At 36.3% G+C, this 21,043-nt stretch overlaps 6 protein-coding genes and 1 long non-coding RNA gene across 7 annotated transcripts; 4 read left to right on the top strand and 3 right to left on the bottom strand.

Annotated features, from left to right (window-relative positions):
- The first annotated feature begins 97 nt into the window (after positions 1–97).
- LOC124204240 lies at positions 98–3,282 on the top strand. Its single transcript, XR_006878794.1, has 2 exons — positions 98–451; positions 557–3,282. It is a non-coding gene; the product is annotated as an uncharacterized LOC124204240 (long non-coding RNA).
- On the bottom strand, positions 951–5,780 carry LOC124204238 (DNA polymerase subunit gamma-1-like). Its single transcript, XM_046601286.1, is given in 11 exon segments — positions 951–1,486; positions 1,554–2,326; positions 2,391–2,599; positions 2,686–2,983; positions 3,050–3,337; positions 3,401–3,485; positions 3,559–3,974; positions 4,070–4,651; positions 4,718–5,161; positions 5,621–5,639; positions 5,641–5,780. Coding segments are annotated over 11 exon segments (3,621 nt in total). The 3' UTR covers positions 951–1,119.
- Positions 5,648–7,176, top strand: LOC124204233 (COP9 signalosome complex subunit 5-like). Its single transcript, XM_046601280.1, has 5 exons — positions 5,648–5,988; positions 6,049–6,283; positions 6,342–6,536; positions 6,597–6,794; positions 6,859–7,176. The coding sequence occupies exons 1-5, from the start codon at positions 5,849–5,851 to the stop codon at positions 7,114–7,116; spliced, it is 1,026 nt and encodes a 341-aa protein (XP_046457236.1). The 5' UTR covers positions 5,648–5,848; the 3' UTR covers positions 7,117–7,176.
- Positions 7,177–7,210: 34 nt separating this feature from the next.
- On the bottom strand, positions 7,211–8,939 carry LOC124204235 (transmembrane protein 65-like). Its single transcript, XM_046601283.1, has 5 exons — positions 8,524–8,939; positions 8,286–8,453; positions 8,160–8,213; positions 8,033–8,100; positions 7,211–7,826 (listed from the first exon to the last, which is right to left on the bottom strand). Exons 1-5 carry the CDS (start codon positions 8,600–8,602, stop codon positions 7,512–7,514), a joined length of 684 nt encoding a protein of 227 aa, XP_046457239.1. The 5' UTR covers positions 8,603–8,939; the 3' UTR covers positions 7,211–7,511.
- A 1,331-nt stretch (positions 8,940–10,270) lies between these two features.
- LOC124204237 (dynactin subunit 3-like) lies at positions 10,271–11,405 on the top strand. Its single transcript, XM_046601285.1, has 5 exons — positions 10,271–10,552; positions 10,612–10,696; positions 10,763–10,936; positions 10,992–11,110; positions 11,175–11,405. The coding sequence occupies exons 1-5, from the start codon at positions 10,460–10,462 to the stop codon at positions 11,235–11,237; spliced, it is 534 nt and encodes a 177-aa protein (XP_046457241.1). The 5' UTR covers positions 10,271–10,459; the 3' UTR covers positions 11,238–11,405.
- A 109-nt stretch (positions 11,406–11,514) lies between these two features.
- LOC124204236 (ras-like GTP-binding protein YPT1) lies at positions 11,515–12,446 on the bottom strand. The gene is made up of 3 exons (XM_046601284.1): positions 12,167–12,446; positions 11,857–12,098; positions 11,515–11,786 (listed from the first exon to the last, which is right to left on the bottom strand). The coding sequence occupies exons 1-3, from the start codon at positions 12,344–12,346 to the stop codon at positions 11,582–11,584; spliced, it is 627 nt and encodes a 208-aa protein (XP_046457240.1). The 5' UTR covers positions 12,347–12,446; the 3' UTR covers positions 11,515–11,581.
- A 1,153-nt stretch (positions 12,447–13,599) lies between these two features.
- On the top strand, positions 13,600–18,398 carry LOC124204150 (major facilitator superfamily domain-containing protein 6-A-like). The gene is made up of 9 exons (XM_046601173.1): positions 13,600–13,793; positions 13,868–13,990; positions 14,103–14,640; positions 16,132–16,289; positions 16,412–16,483; positions 16,590–16,793; positions 17,036–17,180; positions 17,741–17,892; positions 17,949–18,398. The coding sequence occupies exons 1-9, from the start codon at positions 13,700–13,702 to the stop codon at positions 18,224–18,226; spliced, it is 1,764 nt and encodes a 587-aa protein (XP_046457129.1). The 5' UTR covers positions 13,600–13,699; the 3' UTR covers positions 18,227–18,398.
- The last annotated feature ends 2,645 nt before the right edge of the window (positions 18,399–21,043 follow it).

The following is a 21,043-nucleotide window of genomic DNA, read 5'->3' as shown; positions in this document are numbered from 1 at the left end:
AACGGTATTCATGTTTTGTTGTCTGAGCCCGGAGGCGGCCGGCAGCCCGCAACTGACCCGGGCTAGACCCGACCCGACCCAGCAGCTAGACCCGCGAACCGTGACGTCTGTGAGGTTTGCGTGAGAATATTTTTCCCTAGTTCTTTTTTTTAAAGAAAAACAACTAATTTCTCATTCCAATGCGAGTAGTTACTAGTAGTTAGGTATCAAGCTCAAACCCCTTTAACCGAATTTCAAATCAGAAAGCGCTATAATTTTGAAAAGAAACTTAATAAATTTTTAGAGGAATTTTAATTAAAAATTAGTGACAAGTTGAATTATTTTTGTTTTGATCTTGAATTCGGAAGACGTAATCATTGTATGTTCAGAGGAGTATTCTAATATTCTTGTGTTCAGTTTCTTGTTTTTCAGGGGATGCTCTTCTGCATGATCCAATGGTAGGATCGGATAGGTGTGCGAATTTTCCTTATGTACTAGGTCTACATAATAATTCCAAAAGTGCACCGATATACGCTGATAAGAACTAATAATAAATTCAAATATCGTTTTGCTCCAGATCAGCGTGTGTTCACTATGACAAATACGAATGACTAAACATAAGGAAAGCTTGGAGCGCTGAAAACGTCTAAGGTAAAGAATTAGAGCTTCTCCTTCAAAATAAAAATTTATCTTATTTCCTTTTAAATAATGTACATTTTAAAAAGCAATAATGAGTATAGCACACTAACTAATTTCCAGTCTTCATGACGGCTTAATTAAATAAACCAAAAAGCACAAGTTTATAAATGCGAAACTTACTTCATTAATAGCTTTGGTCTTATCTTTGCTTGCTTAAAGGTAATGGGATTACAAATTAAAAAAAAAAAAAACATTACTGATTTTGAAAAAAAAAGTATTTTAATTAAATGGAGAACAATCAATTTACTGAGAATAACAATTTTATTACTTGATTTCAGTTTTCGAGTTGTTTATTACTTCAATTGTTAGAACAAGTATATCACGGAGAAAGCTTAGGCTTTTTTTAAATTATCAGCATTATTACGAATAACTCAAATTGGTACGTGAATTCCAATAAGCGATTTTTACACGAAGCAACTACTTTCTCTAGGAACATTAAGGCTAATTCACAGGAGATTCTTTACTGCAATTTTTGGTTTTTGAATCGAGAGAACCACCAGTCTTTTCCAAAATTTGGTAAATGTCATAGCTGCAACCAAAATCTATGCCATATCCTTGTTTGAGGCCATAAGGGTTTGAGGGTGTTTGACAGTCCATGTTTGATTCTTTGCGTAATACCGTGTCTATATCCACTGACGAGAAGAAAGCAACGGCCTGAGGTAAATCATTCAAATTCATTTGATATGAAAACATGCACCGGGTCCAAAGGTTTGCGACTTGTAACGCTAATGCAGCACGGAATTTATCCTCTTCCTTAATTATGTACCGAACTTCATCGTGAATGCTTATTGAAAAACGGCCTTCAATTCTAAAAGAAAACAAATTCAACACTTAAGGAATTGCATAAAATTAAAAATGATAAAACAACTACTAACTTGTACACATCAACGAGGTATCGCATTGCCACAATCATCAAATGAAGATAGTCGACGGCGGAACTCTGGACTACCCAATTCACGCGACTCGTCATGAATTCGTTGCCAACATTTCGGGGTTCCAAGGCACGACTGATCCGGCAATGTAACACTGGAGTCTGCGGCGACTCCGACTGTGCAATTTCTTCCAGTTTGTTGAACATGTGTGATTCGGTTCCGCCAGCCCACATTCGCCGTTCAACTAATTCGTCTGTCGGCAAATTGGCGATCTTCTTCAGGCTGGGTTCCTTTCTTGCATTTTTTCGCATTTCACTTAATTGTTCTAGTGTTACCAACTCATCTTTATTTCCCGAAGCAGAGGCTAATTGCCGCCCATAATGACTTAATTTGAGGAGAGAATTACCCTTAGTCAATGAGTACATTTTGCGGGCTTTTTCTGTAGCTTCTTTTTCGGTTAACCGGTGATTGAACTGCATCAACAAAGTTCTTGCGAATCGTTCGCCAGCCCCATAAATTCTTCCATAATTCAAAATTTTGGCCTGATCTCTCGTAATATCAACGGCTGCAGCGGTTCGGCTGTGCATGTCTGTCCCATCACTTTTTTTGCCCTGAAGAGTCATCCAGCCAAAAGCAGTTGAACCGTGTTGACCGGCGAAAAATGAGTCCCCAATTATAGATGCAATCCAAAGTTCTTGAGAATCAACATCCGCACCGACAAAGTTAAAGCCAGGAGGACATTGGATCATAGCCTTTAATTCTGATCCTATCCGATCCTAAACATCCAGAATACTTGAGAATTTTAAATTTTGTTTGAATATAAACAATAAAAAAAAATACCTTGTACGCATTTGAAGCTGTCAACCAGGTAGATTCAACTGCTCTTCGTGTGAGAGTGCCTGACGTTACGATCTGTGGTAGAATGGCCCCATACGTATTCAATGGGTCAAAATGTTCAGATTTGGTCACGTTGCGAGGAATTTGAGATTGTCGAAGCCACACAACCATTTGTGACATAATGCGATCGCGAGCGTTTCTCCAGTAGATGACTGGGATTCAAGAAGACAGAAAGAAAATATTATACTATTATAAATCTATCTTATATCTATCTTATAATCTGTCGATTATAGCTTACTATTGCGGTTTAGTTTTAAAACATGTTCGGCAATGGAACTTGAAGTGGCTTTTAAAGTACCGTCTTCAATTTTGTTTAAGTAGTCTTTGGCAAGCGGATTTCCAACATTGTTGTCAACACCAGATTTATGCGGGAGTCGAAAAAACCAACAACCAGCCACACCAACGTCATAAGGGCCTATTCCTACGTGCCAAGCAGGTCGATCGGATGTCAAATAAGTGTGTTTCTCTTTTGATTTGTCAATCGCAGGATGAAGATTCGCTTGATCTGCGTCGTTGTTTAAACTTCTCCGAGTAGCCTATAAAAAGATGGGTGGTAAGTTTGGCGAGAAAAGGGTGAAGCTGGGAAAATAAAGTAAAATCACCTGCCACTGCATGGCCAAGTCAACAGGATCAGCAGTCAAATCCGTCATTTGTCTAAGCTTCAGCATGGCTTCTTCAGCGGTAATAATTCCTTTAGTCAAAACATTTTGGTCAGCAGGCCGAGGTGGGAAAAGGGCTAATGCTTCTTTCAACGGAAAAGGAATCTCACACACATCTTCATCGATTCGAGACAAATTTAAAGGTCTCCCTGGAACAAGATAGCCCCAACCTAGTTCACGACTATGAAAAAGTGGATATCCGTCCCAGGTCAGTTTGAGTAGTTTGGGTACCTGGGTAAATGGGTAGTTGGGTTAAATATAATAAATAAATATAATGGGTACTTGGGTACTTACTACTTGGGCTGATGTTGACACTTCAGTTGGGCCGATCAAACCATCTTGAAGGCGATCGCATAAGGAGCTGTACCAATTTGGGTAACTACGGGATGAAAATAATGTGTTTTAGAAAAAGAAATAAAATACTAACATAAATGAAAAACTGAGATTAATACCCGGGCAAGAAAGAATTGCGTTTGAATAACAGTTCCTTGGTATTGAATAATTCTTGAAACTGACATTTTAGTTTTTGAATTTCAAGAATCTCATCGTCGTTATCTTCTTTATTTGTTTGATTTTCAGGTTCTTCATTATTTATGCTGGGTATAACAGCTGCGCTTTTTTTCTTTTTTGGCACCGACGTTTTTTTCACTTTCAGCGGTTTCGTTGACCAGTCAAGATCCCAAAGCCAGGGATCCTTTTCGTAGGATTTATCCGTCATCATATGGGATGCACGGTCAGCTTCTCGTTTCAAGCTCTGGGTTAATTCATTCTCTGAATCACGGTATGTATCTTCAGATTCTTGCAAATATCGTTGCCAATTGCGATTTACCGGTAGATACGATGTACTCATTTCCAACATCCCAGCCAACTAGAAAAATAAATTCAATAAACTTGAAGAGGAAAATTTATCTGAATAGAAAAAATAAATGCCAAAAATGTTATCTATGAAAAAAAAAAACTTACCGTGACTGGGTGTGGGAATCGCTTCTGAAACTCGGGGAGAAGAACACAAAGTATTCGGTAAGTTGCTTGACAATCTCGTGCACAGTAAGTTACTAATTGCTGAAAATCGTCTTTAATATCTGTTAGAGAACCAGTTACAAAGATGTTTCGCTTCTCTTTATCTAAACCTAATCCTCCGCAATAAAGTTTGTGCACATCATTTAAACCGTTAAATGAGCTGACATTTTGCCACTCTAGAATTTCTTCCGTTTTTCTTGACTTGCCATTACAGTACTGGGGATTTTTCAGAGAACGATCAATAGGGGTACCAGATTTTGCGGCAAGGAGCATGTTTCTTTGAAAACTCGTGATGCCACTGATCGCTATGTGCAAAGCCATCGTATCAAAAAATCGAACTTTGGTGCCATCGATGAAATACTGCTCTTTTATTCGCGAACGGTCATAACTTACATTATGTCCTATAACGATACGCTCTTTTTGATCTTTGAGAGGGAGACGGTCTTGTTCCGTTTTTGATTCCAAGTTGATCAAGTCCTTTAATTCATAAATACTTTCCATATCCTTCAAAATTGAACTTTGCACCTGTCAAGTAGGATAATAAAGCATTGATATAGGGTGAAAAAAGTATTAAGAAAAATAAAAATAAACCTTATTTTCAGTAAACAGCTGATTACTACACCATGAGTACCAGTAGTTTTTTGAAACTGCAGTTGCAAGGGTTGGCAAATGGCCCTCTTTCACACAGACTTCCACATCAAAGACATATGCATCCTCTTCTGGAAAATGAACTAGATCCATCTCTCCATTTTGGTTGTATCTTGTCCATCCAGGTGCAAAGTTCCAGACTTGAGGGATGTCTGGAATGCAATGTGATGTCAAATCTAACAATTTATTACGGTAACTTCCACATTGTTTTTCAGCAATTTTTTCAAAGTGTTCTGCTATGTTTTTTCCTAATAAAGTTGGGAGCTTCAAATCAATATCTGGGAGTTTACTTGGTGATTTGCCATAAAGATGGTGAATTGATAAATGCTGCTGAATTTTTAACAGCGTTTCTTTAGATACAGAATTGTTGTTTTCTTTTTCGAATATCTGTCGATGGATAGATCTTGATAACATTTGTATACCACACGGATTAATAGTAACACATTTGTTTGAAATAGATACTTCTTCTTTGCATTGGCTTTTTGTTGAAAAATGTATTCTATAATTATGAAGAATATTTAAACTAGATAATGAATATTTCCAAGGTATTTTCCTACGGTTATGTTTAATTTGCCACACTCGAAACGAAAGCATGTTTGGAAACAAGTTTGAATTTGTTTATCGGGCATCGGCAACTCCACGGTAAGAAATAGTAAAACGTGGGAAAAAGAGTAGATAGGGATTTAGTGGTGAGGCAATGGACAATGGACTAATGGAGTAGGAGAAGTCAGAAGTACTGAAGTAGCAGTCGTAGCAGACTAGGCAATCGCAGTCGTCCAATCCATCCCTGAGGCTGAAATCCTACGTTTTACTTTGTTCCTACCACCGCCGCGACCCGCATTTTACCTCTTCATTCTCCCAGCAGCTCCCAGTATGCCAAAGGCAAAACAAGACCCGTAGGTCGTAGTCTCGTAGACGACATCAACAGTCGATGAGATTTAGTTTCCGGCTGTACGTTTGGATTTGATATATTCAGCACTGGTATACCTCGTTCGAATTTCCCCATTTGGACTTTAGAGTGTCTTTTGCAAAAAGAGGTTTCAAGTAAAATTGGTTGTGTGTTCCACATCCAAGATGAGTTCACAATCTAACATAGCCCTGAATAATTGGCTCATGGCTAATAATGTGGAAAATATTAGTTCAGTTGACGAAATTTATCGATATGATAGAAAGCAACAGCAAGACATGTTGGCTGCTAAACCATGGGATAAAGAGTAATATTATTTTTTATTTTGTATCAAGTCATGTTAACAACTTTACGTTTTATGTTCTAGCCCTCATTTCTTCAAAGAGATCCGTATATCAGCCTTGGCATTGTTGAAAATGGTTACTCATGCTCGGTCTGGAGGACATCTAGAAGTGATGGGATTGCTTTTGGGCAAAGTAGATGCAAACACAATGGTGGTAATGGATGCATTTGCCCTGCCAGTTGAAGGCACAGAAACCAGAGTAAATGCTCAGTCACAGGCTTATGAATACATGACTGCTTACATAGAATCAGCTAAACAGGCAAGTACATTTGCTCTTGATCACATTTTTAAGTAACTAATTGGAATATGAGTATTAGGTTAATCGTCTTGAAAATGCCATTGGATGGTACCATTCACACCCTGGATATGGATGCTGGCTATCAGGAATTGATGTTTCTACCCAGATGCTTAACCAAAATTTCCAGGAACCCTTTGTTGCTATTGTTGTAGATCCTGTTCGTACTATTTCAGCTGGCAAGGTGTGTCTTGGTGCCTTCCGTACATACCCTAAGGTGAACAGATATATTTTTCTATCAAGCGTACAGAGTAGTTTACTTTTTATTTTTCCTTAGGGTTACAAACCCCCAAATGAAGAGCCAAGTGAGTATCAAACCATCCCACTCAATAAGGTTGAAGATTTTGGTGTCCACTGCAAGCAGTACTATGCCCTTGAGGTTTCTTACTTTAAATCAGCTCTGGATCGCCGTCTATTAGACTCATTATGGAATAAGTACTGGGTCAGCACATTGAGTTCTTCATCTCTCACCACAGTAAGAACAAATATTCAAAGCGTTATATCATGTTATAAAAAGTATTAATATCTCTTTTTATTAGAATGCTGATTATACAACAGGTCAAGTATCGGACCTTTCGGAAAAACTTGAGCAAGCTGAAAACTCTCTAGGACGGGCGGCTCTAGTCGGAAGCGGCGTTGGTGTGAGTGGCTCCAGCATTGAGGATAGAAGATCGGAAGATAGGCTAGCTAAAGCAGCTCGTGATGCTACAAAAACTTCCATTGAAGCTCTTCATGGTTTGCTGGCTCAAGTAATTAAAGATCGTCTGTTCAACCAAGTGCGTTCAAGGCCTGCGTGAACCATCTCGTTTTTCTAAATATCCTCTGAGAATCCTTAATAATAAACTGGCTTATGCATACCATTTTGTTTGTGTTTTCTGTGAATGAGTTACCAAGTGTTAGAATATATTGTATTGAACATGTAAAATTCTTTGGCTATATCTCTAATAATGGGGTCAAGATTGAACAGCAATTGTGGGCAATATAAATAATTGTTATGTGAAGAATCTCCACGTTAGTTCATCGGAATGCTCAAAAATGTGCAAAACAATAAGAATCGAACATTAAAGTTGCCAAGTCGCAGTAGGATCCATTGCCATTGCGCGGCAAAATGTCATTTTTATGAGTTTAAATAATTATTTTAGGTTCACGTATTTGTAAGGTTATAAGACTAATAATATATCGGACATGCCAATCACAAATGAGATGAAGGGTCCTTTGAATGCCGTTTGCTGTCAGATGTAGGTAAAAATAAAAGTGGTACCATTCCAAGCACACATCCTATAGCAACACCAATAGCACGTCCGATATTAATGGCCCAAGTAGTTGATCGAAAAGCATATTGCCGAGGCTCGAGATCGGGTTGAGGAATTCCTAGTTTTTGAGAAAAAGACTCGACGAACTGAGCAGATCCTACTCCAGCAACATCAGATATTGCATTTCCTATTCCAGCTGCTGCCATAGTAGAAATACCAAACATACTTCCAATTGTTAAATCTATGTAGTCACCCTGATAAAGTGAAATATAATATTATGTTAAAAATGTTTGAAGCACATTCAATAACGGAAATAGAGGCCGTCCATAATGAAACCACGCCTACAGGAGTGCGGCAAGTAAGAGAAATTTTTATGAGGGAAATTTAGAGGGTGTAAGAAATCGCGTGAATTAACGTATTTTATGGAAGGCCTCAATTTAATCCACTTTGAAAAACCTACAGCAATAATCATGATAAAATTGTCCAAAAATCCAAACCCAATGAAAGGAAGGGAATAATGTATTCCAACTGAAATCAAGAATGGACCATTAAGTAAAATTGCAATATAAATAATATTTCTAGTTTACCATGGAAGAGCTGTGATGTTCTCAGAGAAGGAGGTGGTGAATTGTCTGAAGACACTGTCAATAATAATGTAAGTGCATCACTTCAACAACAAAAAAAATAATTTCTTTAAGTAATTTGTTTTTTACTTTGTGTTTGCTTTAATAAAGTAGAAAGAAGGGAATTTTGTTGTGCTGGTGATAGATTTGCAACCCATTTTTCAAAATTTACTGTGGGTTTTGGTTGAGCAAAATCTGTTTTAGAAGGTTCTGTTTGAATTTTTTTGGTACCTAAAATCTTCAGATGGCATTTTCCCCCTAAAAACCAATAATAAACATATTTTCACAGCAAACATGGAATAAATTTATAATAATTCTAAAAATCTACCATTAAGCAATAAGTTGGATGAAGTGAAAAAGGAGACATTCCTCTTGGAAATACAATTCAAAATTGGTGAATGAAACATTCTGTTTACTAGGGTATTTTTTCTAAAAGGTAAAGTTTTACACTACGACGAATTAATCAAGTGGGTCCAGGAAAATTAAGTTTCAAGTGATCGGTAAGTTGAGAAAATCAAAATGCCTGTGCTGACTCAAAAGCAATACCATGAACACGGTAAAAAAACGCGAATAAATACGAATTTTTATGTATTATGACGTCAATGAAGTGCGTGATTGCCACACCAAAAGGACCAACTATGAAATGAAATCGTTCGTGATGTTTTCGCACGATCAATATAACAAAACAAACAAAACGGCAGACGGCACCTCGATCTTCCTTTTGATGCAGTGTTCTTCTATGCCACCATAGGCCCAATGGCGCTGTCTGTGGAAATAGTTCCAACGAGTTCCAAACCTTCTACCTAGTACCTTTCTTGGCTGCTTTCTTACTCAGCATAAAAATGTTTGTTTTGTTTTTCTAAAGAGAGAATTCCATTTTAATGTAATCAGAAATCACCGATGGTCCACTCGAGGGTTTTAATTCCATCCAAAAAATTCAAAAAATTTTTAAAGAAAATGAAGCGTTGCTGTTTGAGGCAACTCAGGCTTTGCGGCGGGACGTTCCTGACACACTCACTTGTATCTGTGTTGTTCATTACTGATTCTCGCATAATTCATAAATGTTTCGGTGACGAAAACGAATTCTTTATATCGAAATTAACATAAATCAGTGTAGCACCAAAACAATGTTAACCAATAAATGCGGTCTAGAATAAGTTATAACTTATAAGTTTATAAGGATTTACGACGTTCAGACCGGGCCCTTCAGGCCAGTACTGGGAACCCTTCGGGACAGACGGGGCCAGCCAACAAAACAAACACTGATTTAGGTACTTGCCTGAACGTCGGTCACCCGCTTATAACCCTAAACGACTGCGAAAGCGTGTGAATATTATTTTCCCGATCTTGCACTTTTAACATAAATTTGCTGGCTTTCGAGCAAAGCCAAGTAATAGCGCTATACTGTCGAGTTTAGATCGAGAAGTTAGATAATTTCAAATAGCGTTACGCATCCCATGTGCTATTTAACCCTTTTCTTTTTTTAAATTTATGTCATGAATTTTTATTAGAGGGCCGGTAGCTTCAGAAAAACGAGCTTCTGGGATTGTGCAGGAGCTACATGATTATGCAGTTAACGCCTAAATCATAGATAAAGACCAGTTGTGAGCGGTCTTTATCTATCCCTTAAGGACTTAATGGTATTACAACAAACAATATAAAGTTCTTAAGTTCAGCTTATTCCAGTGCGAACATTAAAAAAAAATATATATATATATATATTTAAAAATTTTTTGCGGGTTTAACTTAATCACCGTCCACCGTGGTAGAAAGTGACAAAATGTAAACAAGACGTCCTAAATTTAAATGCAATACCGTTTCAGAAAATGACTAGCAGGTGGCGTAAAAATCGCCTAAGGATATAAAAATATTACACGCACCGTGTAGCCCTAACCCTGAATTAAATTTAAATGAAAAGCAATTAAATATCTAAAGATTTAAAAAAAAAATTATTAATCACGATATTTGGTCAATGTACAAATCTTTGTTAGAATTTTCCTTTTGCGTAACCACAGTAAGCATAACACACAGCGTTGCATTCTATTATTATTTTTTTAATTTTATTTACTTTTTCCTAACAGTGAGCGCAGTGAGTCAGTGACAGCTGCACACAGCTCATCTCATAGAGCCGAGAGCCTACACCGGATAACTATATTACACCTTTCATTATTTTTAATTTCAACAGCGGCATTCAGAGAATTAGGCATATTTCACATTTAGTGATCCCCCAAAATCTCGAAAGTTTTGATTCAAGTTTTTACAAGATGAGTTCTGAACTGGACGCTGTTGAAGAACGACTTAAACGATTAGAAAAATATGTACTGGGGGAAGATGTCCATCGACAAGATGATGAACAGGTTTTACGAAATTCACATTTTTATGGACTATTATTATTACTGAGCAACTCTTATTTAAGTTGATAGATACAATGCTGGCTGTTTCACGAAAGTTGGCTAGTGTTGTTTCAAAAAATGAAAAAGTATCTTCTGCTCTGAAAAGAGGTAAGATGAAAACTTAAAAAAAAAAATGTTTTTCATGGATAACAATGTCAGTTAACATGTCTATAGCTGATGAAGTCAAGAAATATGCAGATCCTTTATATGCTGAATCTGATGGTTTTATGCCTGAAGCTGTGAAGCTTCAGCTCCTACTATCTAAGGAAGAGGATATGAAAGAAGCCCTCAACCACTTTCAAAAGATGAATTTGTTAAAACCCGTTCTTGATAGTCAAGCGATACAAAGTATTAGCAGCAAGATGAAAATGAAAATGATTTTATAACATATTTTAATTAATAGATGTGCCTCAACTAGAAAGTCAACTTTACAAAATTTCTTTGCTACAAGAAAGTCAAGAGAAAAAAGTGTCTAACCTATCAGATGATACCTATGCATTGATTAAGAACTATAGTAATTTTGTAAGTCTTCAGTTTTAAAATTGTAGTTACTGTAATATTAATAATTTCTTTTGAATATTTACAGGTTAACGATGTTTCACAAAAGTTAGCTGAGGTTGAAAAATCAACAAGCAAAACAGAAAAGTAGCACATATGATTTTCAAGTGTTTGTAATCAATTGTGCGGATGAATCTTCAAACCCCAACCGCTTTTGCTAAGCAATTCTATACATTATTATTACTTATTACTTTGTCTATTATTACCTTCATTCCTTGTACATTGAGAATATTACATACAAAAAATTCATAGCTCTAAATAGTAAATATCACCTGGGCTATTTGTGAAATGAATAGTCCATGTAAGCTACAGGTGTTTTTGAAAGACACTTTTAAACTTAGCACACACAAAAAAAATATACAAATAACTAAAGTTCATTCTGGTATATTAAAAAAAAAAAAATTTGTTTACATTTCCTGTCGACATATAATTCCTTTAACAGGAACATTTACTTGCATCTTCACTGTCCTCAAAATGTCTTACTTGAAGTCCATTATTTTCTGTCAATTTCTCTAGTTCAAACTTTGAACGATTGCTTTCCACTAGTTGCATTGCAATGTGCGAAAACATTTCATCAACTCCTTCTCCAGTTTTACAAGATGATTTGAAAGTCCCAGCAACAAGGGTTTGGCACTGCTCACTTTAAAGTTAGATTTCAAACATATTTGATCTGTAACTGAAAATTTAAATAAATCATCATTTATACACACCAAAATGCTGCCATGTCATTGTCAGTAACTTGGATAACAGATTTCAGGTCTGATTTATTTCCACACAGATAGATTTTGGCATTCTCTGCATAAGACACAATATCCAGCAAATGCTGTGATACCATGTTGAATGATTCAGGGGAATCCAAAGAAAACACAAGTATTGCAGCATCTGCAAACTTATAATAGCTTGATGTTATTGAAGCAACCCTTTCCATTCCTCCAGTGTCCCACAGTTGAAGCTAAATATAGCAAATTGAACAATGAATTAATAATTCAATACACAAGTTTAAATGAAATCACCACTAGCCTTTAAATCCTTTCCAGCTACATGATAACGTTTGCTATAATGATCCAATCCTAAAGTAGACTGACGATCTGTTGCCGTAGTGTACATGTTAGAGGTAAATCTTCGAAATAGTGAACTTTTCCCGACTCCATATTCTCCACATAAAATAACTTTTTGTTCGGGTATTTTAAGAGTAGTCATGACAAACGAGACAATAACAATAAAATATTAAGTCTGTGATCAACAAAAACCTGCGAAAACTAGCAGACGCACAGCTAGTCTATTTACATAAATTTACCGAACTCGACCCGCATTGCCAGATGATTGCGCATTGGGTAAAAGTTTAGTTTAGTGGTGTATATTACGATATTACAGTAATACTAACGAGTGAGCCCCAAAAAAGATAAATAGTTTTTGTCCGAGTGGAGTTTGATTACTAGTCATTAGCAAGGTTACGCAATCTTCATTTTTAAAAATACTTTAATTGCAAATATCTCCGTTCTCGAACGGCAGAGCGGGTCGCGATTTGCGCCATACGATAGGCCATCTGCATTTTTACTCTCTTGTAAAAATTTCCCTCAGCTTCCAATCTTCATATTTTATTTAATCAACTATTCAAATTTGTTCGATGTCCCTATCTTTATACCTGGGATATATGGGAGCTGTTAACGATGCGCGCGCCCCCTTCTGGGAGAAGTATAAGAGGCGATTTCGCCTGTGTTAAATGACTAATTAAACTAGGAAAAAAATAAAAAATTGCATTTTTTTCTCTTTTTTTTTGGTTTTTGTCCGATCTCAATTGCTCAATCCGCTGCCGTTTTATTTACGTTTTAGCGCAATTCCCCACTACGCTTCAGTAAGAAAACTGAAATTTGGAATAAGAATTCACACCCAAGCGCTGATCCCAAAAATTTGAAATTTTCACTGTATTATACATCAACATCATCGACAATTAAGAAAAATGAATTACCATGGAATGGCTCCATACTTAAATCAAAATAACACTTTCCTCAAACCACTTGGCTAGAGGAAATGCAATTTGTTTACAATCTGAACGCATGTTTGAACGCGAGTTGAGTCATCATCATGTCATCATATCATGTATTTCTTTTCTTGGTGTTTTAATCATGATGACGAAATCGATGCAGCCCAGTTGTTGTATAGGGATTTGTCATCTGTGGGAAAGCGAAAATTTAATAGGACGGGAAATCGGTTTCATTTTCAGTAATGACGCATTCTAGTTATGGTAAACAGGTTTATTCCATATAGTCATAAACCTCTTATTTTTGAACAATAAACTGCCATTCTTAGAAAAAAAAATTGTCTCATGTTTATTTAAATTACTACTAAAACCTGAAGTTTGAGTTGATCCAAAGATCAAGTTACTGGTTTTTCGAACTATACGTGCTCATGTAACATATGTTTTTCAGGTTTCACATGAGAATTAGGTTTCTGAAGGTTAAAAACAGCTGTACTTCATATTATTCATTGAAGCTTGGTACTTTTGTTCGTCGAGGTTGCTTTGCAGTTTTCCTATTAAGCCTATCCACCGAAATGTTATCGATTTTGCTAAAACGAGTTAGAGGTGCAACGCAAATATATTTTCCTCTATTACCTCTGAAAATCGCCATTTTTTTATTTTTTGGAGGTAAGAATGACTTAATCTTCTGTTAAAATTGAAAATCGCGTTATTTGCTCACCATATTTTCAACCAACAAACAGCCAATAGCATGCACGCGCCATTTTTAGTTTTGCAAGGATTGAAAATTGGAATCAGTCAGAATGAAATGACAACGATTTTTGCAATAATTCCACTCGTTTCATTTGCAGGCCCCCCTATTGCAGGTAATTGATTTTAAGTTGCATTTGTCATTATTATTTTATATTTGGCGAACGATGTCAATAATGATTGCACTGAAAAAATTATATGATTTATCAAGAAATTTATTATTAATAGGGTATCTTTCCGATAAATTGAAACAGAGGAAAGTTATCATGATATCTGGCATCTGTTTCTGTGCAATTTTGAATACTTCTTTGCTTTTCATTGACGCTCATCATATTAACACAGAAAATGTTCCCACTGATTCTCTAATCACAACATTGCATTGCAATCAAGGAGATGAGAAAGTAGACAAATCTTTTGTTTCAAACAAGACACTTCCATTCCAGCTTTTGGTTGGCTACACTATGAACATTCGCATACCAATAATTATTTGCAACGAATGCCAAAATGTAACAAGCAATATCTTTAAAACTGATGCTGACCAGTTAATATTACAAGTTCGTGAAAAGAATTGGATTTCGATCACGCAACTAGACAATAGTATGTCGTTATGTAAGTATTGTACGAAAGACTGTTTAGAAAGCGTTTTGCAACAAAGTTTACAACAACACACAAATCAACATGGGAACCGTCAACATGAAAAAAATAATGATTTGCATCGTCCAGGACTATGGATATTCGTTGCCGTCCTGTTGGGAGCAAAAATATGGTATTATAACTGTTTTTAAATTTCACATAAAATTTAAATTGACCAGAAAGTGGTCAACTTCAATCCTAGTCTTCTCTTTTTAAAGTCGATAAAATTATAATTTTGGTAATAGGTTTCTTTAATTAACATTTTTTTTTAAATTCCAGAGTTCAAAGTAAAGTAGGCCTATTTTTTCTCTTATTTTTTTTTGAATCAGTCAATAATAATATTAGTTTTAACTTTTGTATCGTTCATTCAGAGTTAATAATGAGTGATTCCTGTGTATTTATTAACGTCCTCTGTCGGGGTTAATTTACAATAGAAAGCGTGAAAAACGAGAATTAACTGTAAAAAAACGCGTTTCATCACTGTAGGTTTGGGCGTGGTTCAAAAGAAAATTGTTTGTGCATTGACAAACAAAGAAAATTAGTGCGCTTCTCGCGTCAAGAAGTGGACTGGGCAGCTTAAGGCCAGCAGGCCCCTCAGGTCTAGGGAATGGATTTTGTTAGGGCTCTTTGGGATCTGTTTTCTTTTGCCGTTTTATCTGGCAACGCAGCATGGCTGGGTATTTTTTAGCGCGAGAACGGGGAGAAGAGGAAACGTGGGTCCCCTTTTTTTTCGTACGCCCTCAGCCCTCCCATTCGTCCCATTCTCCCTCTTCTTCCAGTTCTCGCGCTAAAAAAATGCCCAGCCATGCTGCGTTGCCAGATAAAACGGCAAAAGAAAACAGATCCCAAAGAGCCCTATAGCAGAAACAAAAAATGAAATCCCATATTTAGTTTACAGTTAATTACAAATATATTAGACGAATTTTTCAGACTATTAAAGGATTTAACTAGAAAAAAAAATGAAAAAGAATGCATGCAATCCATAGAAATATTTTAGGCGTCATCCAGGTAGGCCTATTAGAGGAAAATTCAAATCAGTGAAATAAGATCTCTGTTTATGCCATAATCCCTATTCCGTTTTTATGGGGTTGAATAAAAAAGGGTTATTGGTGAATCCTGATGAATCCATGTTCAGTTGTTCACGAAACAGAGTGCCCAATGAGCTTTCATAACAAATTCCCATCTATAAACAGTAATGCCAAGATTAAAGAAATAATAATGAAAATTCGTGTAGGCCTACTGCCTTAGTGCAGGAATTTACAGATCTGATTTTTTTATAGATAAACTATAACCGCCGAGTATTAAAAAATTAAAAATAAATATATAGCTTTAGTGTATTATTATTGATTCAGGTGGAATATTTTCAAATAGGCCTACTTGTAGTGGTTAGGCCAACTATTTAAATTCTTTCATCATCACCCCTACTGCCACTATTTTCAAAATAATGTGTAAAAAATGCTGAACAAGAGTTTCGTATGCAAAGTTTGTAAATTATGACGGTTTAACCTGTTTCTAACAACGCTGAAAAATTGTAAATGCCGAAAAAATGTTATGATAATTTTGTTAACCAATAATTTAACAAATTATTTTCTAATTAAACTGATTTCCCTGTTATAATATTCAGTAATACGGCGACGTTCACATTGATGGATTCGTGTTGTATACGACTGACCGAACTTTATCACGGGCCTGTAGGTGGACAGAAGATATATGGTGTAATTAGTGCGATCATCTGTTCCCTTGTGGGTGGTGCTCTTGTAACTTGGATGACGCAACTGAGAAGTAACTAACAAGTTTTAAATGAATAACATGCTTTTAATATATGAGTTTCCGTACAAATTGTTTTATGTAGTTATCTAATGAAGAGAAAAAGTTGTTTGGTCTAAGAATTCTTTTATTTGCAGATTCAAGTCAGCGTCAATACGACTTGGCATTCTATGGATCAGACTTTCTTCTTCTGTGTTTGGCATTTACAGGTTCTTTCTTACATATTTATTTATAGGCTACAAACAAAATGAAAGAATAATTGTTGTGCATCCATTTTTTTCGATTTTATTTATGTAATAATATATTATCTCACAGTTTTTCAGATGGATGTCGTTGGAAGTGACACGTCAAAAATCGATTTACAAAAATTAAATAAAAAATTCGTGTTTCAATCTTTCCTTACACCTAACGTAATCGCTTTCCTGGCGGTTTCAGTATTTAATGGCTTGTGTCACTTTTACATCGACACATACTTCGCAGTTTTCATGATGGAATTAGGCGCCAGTGATTTTCTTCTGAGTTAGTAAATTAATTACCAAATTTTTGCACATTTTTCTCTTTGCTTTCTTAACAATGTTCAGTAATAGTCGAAATTATTCTTTTTATGATTATATATATTTTTCCTTAATTTTTATCTACCATAATAGTTCACGAAATACTTTTAAAAAAATCTTTTTTATTATAACGTTGTTGGTATATTGCTATATTGGAAACTTAATTGACTTACCAACTTTACATACAACTGAAAATTCATTTTATAGGTCTATGCTCTGCAGTTTCAAATATATCTGGAATTCCATTACTTTTGATGGGAGACAAAACAATTGATCGGTTAGGCTACGCTCGAGTGATTTCACTCGTACTACTCGCTTTTAGTCTAAGAATGACTGGTTATTCGTTTATAAGGTATGCTGCTTACTTACGATATTTTAAAATTTAATTTATGGTCTTATACTTTTCATGCAATGTCCTTTTACCCAAAACAAAACCATAAAAAAAAAAAAAAAAACAAGTAGGCGTCCATATTTGACATTAATGTTGAAATGTCAAATCCACGAAGGATTTTTATTATTATGTAGATTTATTCTTGGGAGTGTGCATTTGTAATGAATATAAATTAAACTCAAGATTAAACTATTTATAGCGAAAGTTTCCCGTTTGCATTAGAAACAATTGAAACCCTATTTCAATAAACCTAAATTAATTATATATAGTATAGTTCTATACGGTTCTATATACATACATCGGCTAAATAAAGTAAATATATTAGTAAATCAAGATCTATAGAGTGGTGTATAGGCTATATTAGTTACGTAAATGCTGTTCGAATTACACTAAGTGGTTCAAGGTTGACATCTTATTGCCAAGGTATTATCCCTTGTTTAGGCAACTGCAACCTAAATGAATGTTGGTTATTCTTTCAGATTCAGTTTAACATTCAGCCAATATTTTGATCTTTGAATTAGAAACCCCTGGTTATGTTTGCCACTTGAAGTGCTAAAAGCGTTGACAAGCCAATTTTTTATCCTTGCATCTTGCCGATTTTGTTCTGAGACAGCTCCTGTTGGTTTATTGGCTACTCTCAATGGAGTCCTACATGCTTGCAACTTCTCCATAGGTATTATGTTCTTCTTACTTAGTTTAATATATAATATCTAAAATATTACATTTTAGGAGGAGGATTTGGTAACTTTTGGGGCGGATTCTTGGCCTCGCGAATGGGAAGAGCATCTGGGTTTCAATTGATGGCCCTAATCTCAGCATTAGCTAGTGTACTATATTACGCATTTTATTATTGTTTTCTGAAAAAGGTAACAAAGACCCTTGAAAATGAAACTAACATAACGTTCGTAATCTCAAGTAGCCCTATTCCAATTAACGCAATTGGTAATTTTGGTGAAACTAGCAGAAAATCTCTTATTAAAGGACAAAAATTTGTATTACGTTCGTAAATTATTTCGCATTTCACCATATTAATGTAAAACAAAAATTTATATTGATAGTTATTAAAGAGTGATGTTTAAACGCATACATACGTATTCGTATAACAACTTAATACAATCCTTGTTTTTTTTTTTTAGTTTGTGAGGTGGCGTTATAAAAAATAAATCTAATGTGATTCTATTATTTGTTTTCTGAATATAATTTTCCCGTCAAAGTTTCGTTCTAATTTTATCCTACGGGATGAGCTACGAACGTTTGTGGGGCTCCAAAAATCCGCCTGTAAACCCTCTAAAGAACCATCGCTAATATCCAGGCGCCTCCAGAGGTACAGGACTGATCATCAGCGTGAAGCCAGGCAACACCTATCATCTGACAGACACCCATTGAACGCCACGTAAACGGGTGTTACTAGAATGCGCGTTGCGCGGACACTAAAATGCGCGGAATTTGTCTTGCGTGTAAAAAACTAAAATGCGCGTCTCAAATTCTGGAATTTTTGCGCGGAAACGCACTAATATGCGCGCATCGCAGGGGGAAAATGCGCGCTGGTCGAAGAAAATATGCGCGCATACTGAAATGCGCGCAAAACCCAAACTTGTGCATTTCAAACCTGCGCGTCGCCATCGCTGATGCGCGCAATCAAACAGGAAATTGAACATTTTAAACGTGCGCGCAGCCAACACTGATGAAAACGGAAATTGCGTGCGAAACCCAAACCGCATATTTAAACGTGCGCGTAACCATACTGACTGATGGCATGGCTCAAACTTGCGCATTTTAAACCTGCGTGTCGCAGATGCAAATAAAGCCGATGATTCTCTTCTTTAATAGCTTGCACTGCACAATTGTGTTTGTAATCTTCTAGAACTTTCTCATCTTCGTCTTCATGTTCGAATAGCAGGTACGTTTACTAATATACCATCCCATACTCCTTTTTCTTACCCTGCCCCTTCCCTCCCATTTTCGAGAGTCTCATCTAGCTGTTCCTTTTTCGTTTTTTATTTCGTCGTCTTAACCTAACTTCGTCTTCATCGACATTGCTCGAGATGAACTGCCTTGACTGTTGACTCCCTCATAACTTCAGTTGCTGTGTGAATTTTGGTCCGTGCAATATGGCGCATTCCACTTGGTCAGCAAATACATATTTAAGCAAAATTTATATTTTGGAACCCATTTCTGAACATTTAGTGAAATCACAAGGTGGAGTTCTCAGGCCCAATGCAATTAATTCAAATTATTAATGTTGTATTTACATTTGTTGGTATGACTTGCATGAATTTTTTCTTGTGGTGAAATTTTTTATTATTATTTGATCGTAGTAACTATCCAAAGTTATTCTTGTATCTAATTAGAATAGAATTTCATAACTGAAACAGGAATTTTAATTTTACTTTTGAATATTTACGATATTCTTCATGCCCTTATTGTTTACATGGGTTCAATGAATTCAAATGTTCGTGAATTCTTTAGTGCGAAGTCATTTCTCGTTTTTTTAGCGATTATAATTAATACGATTATAGTAAATGGCGCTGCGTGAAATGTGTTTAACGATTCTGATTAAATCTAAACATGATTACACCACATAAACTTGTGACTGTTTGGACGCGCATATTCTGAATTGGTTTCTCCCATTATCTATCAAGTATTCGTTATTATTTGCTTCTGCAACGTTCAGAATGGGAAAGTTTGGGTTTCGCGGGCATTTTCTGTTTGATTGGCGCACACGCTCAAAATTTTCTTGGCTAATCACGCATTTTAGTAGGCTATATGCTATGGCTGCGCGCTGGATTAATATGTGCAAGTTTGGGCCTTGCGCTCATTCTGTATGGCTGCGCGCACGTTTAAAATGTGCAATCTCCTGTTTGATTGCGCGCATCAGCGATAGCGACGCGCAGGTTTGAAATGCACAAGTTTGGGTCTTGCGCGCATTTCAGTATGGGTGCGCGCATATTTTCTTCGACCAGCGCGCATTTTAGTGTCTAGGCGCGCATTTTCCCCCTGCGATGCGAGCATATTAGTGCGTTTCCGCGCAAAAATTCCAGAATTTGAGACGCGCATTTTAGTTTTTTAAGCGCAAGACAAATTCCGCGCATTTTAGTATCCGCGCAACGCGCAACGCGCATTCTAGTAACACCCACGTAAACCGCTATATTTTCCTCACCTATTTTTCGTCTGTTTCTTTACCCTATTTTGTCAAGGTAGTCAGCTCTCATTCTTTATTTTACGTGTTACTTTGGTATATTGACCCTCCTCAGGTAAGTCAGTCTCCAATAAGACCTTTTCCCGCCTTTTCCGATGCACTGACACCTGATGCACTGACACAATGCTTGGGCCAGCTAAAAATACACTTAAATCAATTGGGTACACATTAAGTTAAAAATTTACCCATACTTAAAAGCAAAGTCAATCTTTACACAATGGACTCTTTAAGCACTTGAATCTTGTCTTCAAGGTTTGGCAGAGACGAATGTGTTGGGGAAAGCATGAAGCATGAACCCTCTAATATACGGCTACTCTGCCTCGGCTGAGAAATGATCAAAACCCGTTAAAGGGGAGGGGGCGAAATTTAGTAGCTTTATTACTTTCGAAAGAGAACCACGAAAATTACACACAGTCGACTCTCTACTTTTCCACGTGAGATCTCTCCAAAACTGTCGTCCGCTCTGCCTCGCCTCTCTCTCGCCCGCCTGCTCGCCTCCTGGTGATGATTCACCACAAACCCAGCATTTAGTCACACGTTTTTACTCTTCTTAAAATGAATGAGAACGTAATAACACAGTGGGATTTCCCATTTTTTCAAAGAAAAGATGTACACTCAAATATTT

The sequence above is a fragment of the Daphnia pulex genome, chromosome 10, assembly GCF_021134715.1.
Source record: "Daphnia pulex isolate KAP4 chromosome 10, ASM2113471v1".
In the NCBI taxonomy this organism is placed as follows: Eukaryota; Metazoa; Arthropoda; class Branchiopoda; order Diplostraca; family Daphniidae; genus Daphnia; species Daphnia pulex.
The sequence above is the reverse complement of the archived record's forward strand: the minus strand, read 5'-3'. Positions and strand labels throughout refer to the sequence as shown.

Coding starts and splice junctions, on each gene's coding strand:
- LOC124204236 (XM_046601284.1), bottom strand. CDS start 12,346: ATGACTACTCTTAAAATACCCGAACAAAAAGTTATTTTATGTGGAGAA. Junction 12,099..12,166: donor TAGCTGGAAAGGATTTAAAG/GCTAGTGGTGAT, acceptor TGCTATATTTAG/CTTCAACTGTGGGACACTGG. Junction 11,787..11,856: donor AATGACATGGCAGCATTTTG/GTGTGTATAAAT, acceptor CTAACTTTAAAG/TGAGCAGTGCCAAACCCTTG.
- LOC124204237 (XM_046601285.1), top strand. CDS start 10,460: ATGAGTTCTGAACTGGACGCTGTTGAAGAACGACTTAAACGATTAGAA. Junction 10,697..10,762: donor ATCTTCTGCTCTGAAAAGAG/GTAAGATGAAAA, acceptor ACATGTCTATAG/CTGATGAAGTCAAGAAATAT. Junction 10,937..10,991: donor TGATAGTCAAGCGATACAAA/GTATTAGCAGCA, acceptor TTTAATTAATAG/ATGTGCCTCAACTAGAAAGT.
- LOC124204233 (XM_046601280.1), top strand. CDS start 5,849: ATGAGTTCACAATCTAACATAGCCCTGAATAATTGGCTCATGGCTAAT. Junction 5,989..6,048: donor GCTAAACCATGGGATAAAGA/GTAATATTATTT, acceptor TTTATGTTCTAG/CCCTCATTTCTTCAAAGAGA. Junction 6,284..6,341: donor ACATAGAATCAGCTAAACAG/GCAAGTACATTT, acceptor TATGAGTATTAG/GTTAATCGTCTTGAAAATGC.
- LOC124204150 (XM_046601173.1), top strand. CDS start 13,700: ATGTTATCGATTTTGCTAAAACGAGTTAGAGGTGCAACGCAAATATAT. Junction 16,290..16,411: donor TTGGATGACGCAACTGAGAA/GTAACTAACAAG, acceptor TTTTATTTGCAG/ATTCAAGTCAGCGTCAATAC. Junction 16,484..16,589: donor TCTGTGTTTGGCATTTACAG/GTTCTTTCTTAC, acceptor ATTATCTCACAG/TTTTTCAGATGGATGTCGTT.
- LOC124204235 (XM_046601283.1), bottom strand. CDS start 8,602: ATGTTTCATTCACCAATTTTGAATTGTATTTCCAAGAGGAATGTCTCC. Junction 8,214..8,285: donor TTTATTAAAGCAAACACAAA/GTAAAAAACAAA, acceptor TATTATTGACAG/TGTCTTCAGACAATTCACCA. Junction 7,827..8,032: donor ATTTTATCATGATTATTGCT/GTAGGTTTTTCA, acceptor TCACTTTATCAG/GGTGACTACATAGATTTAAC.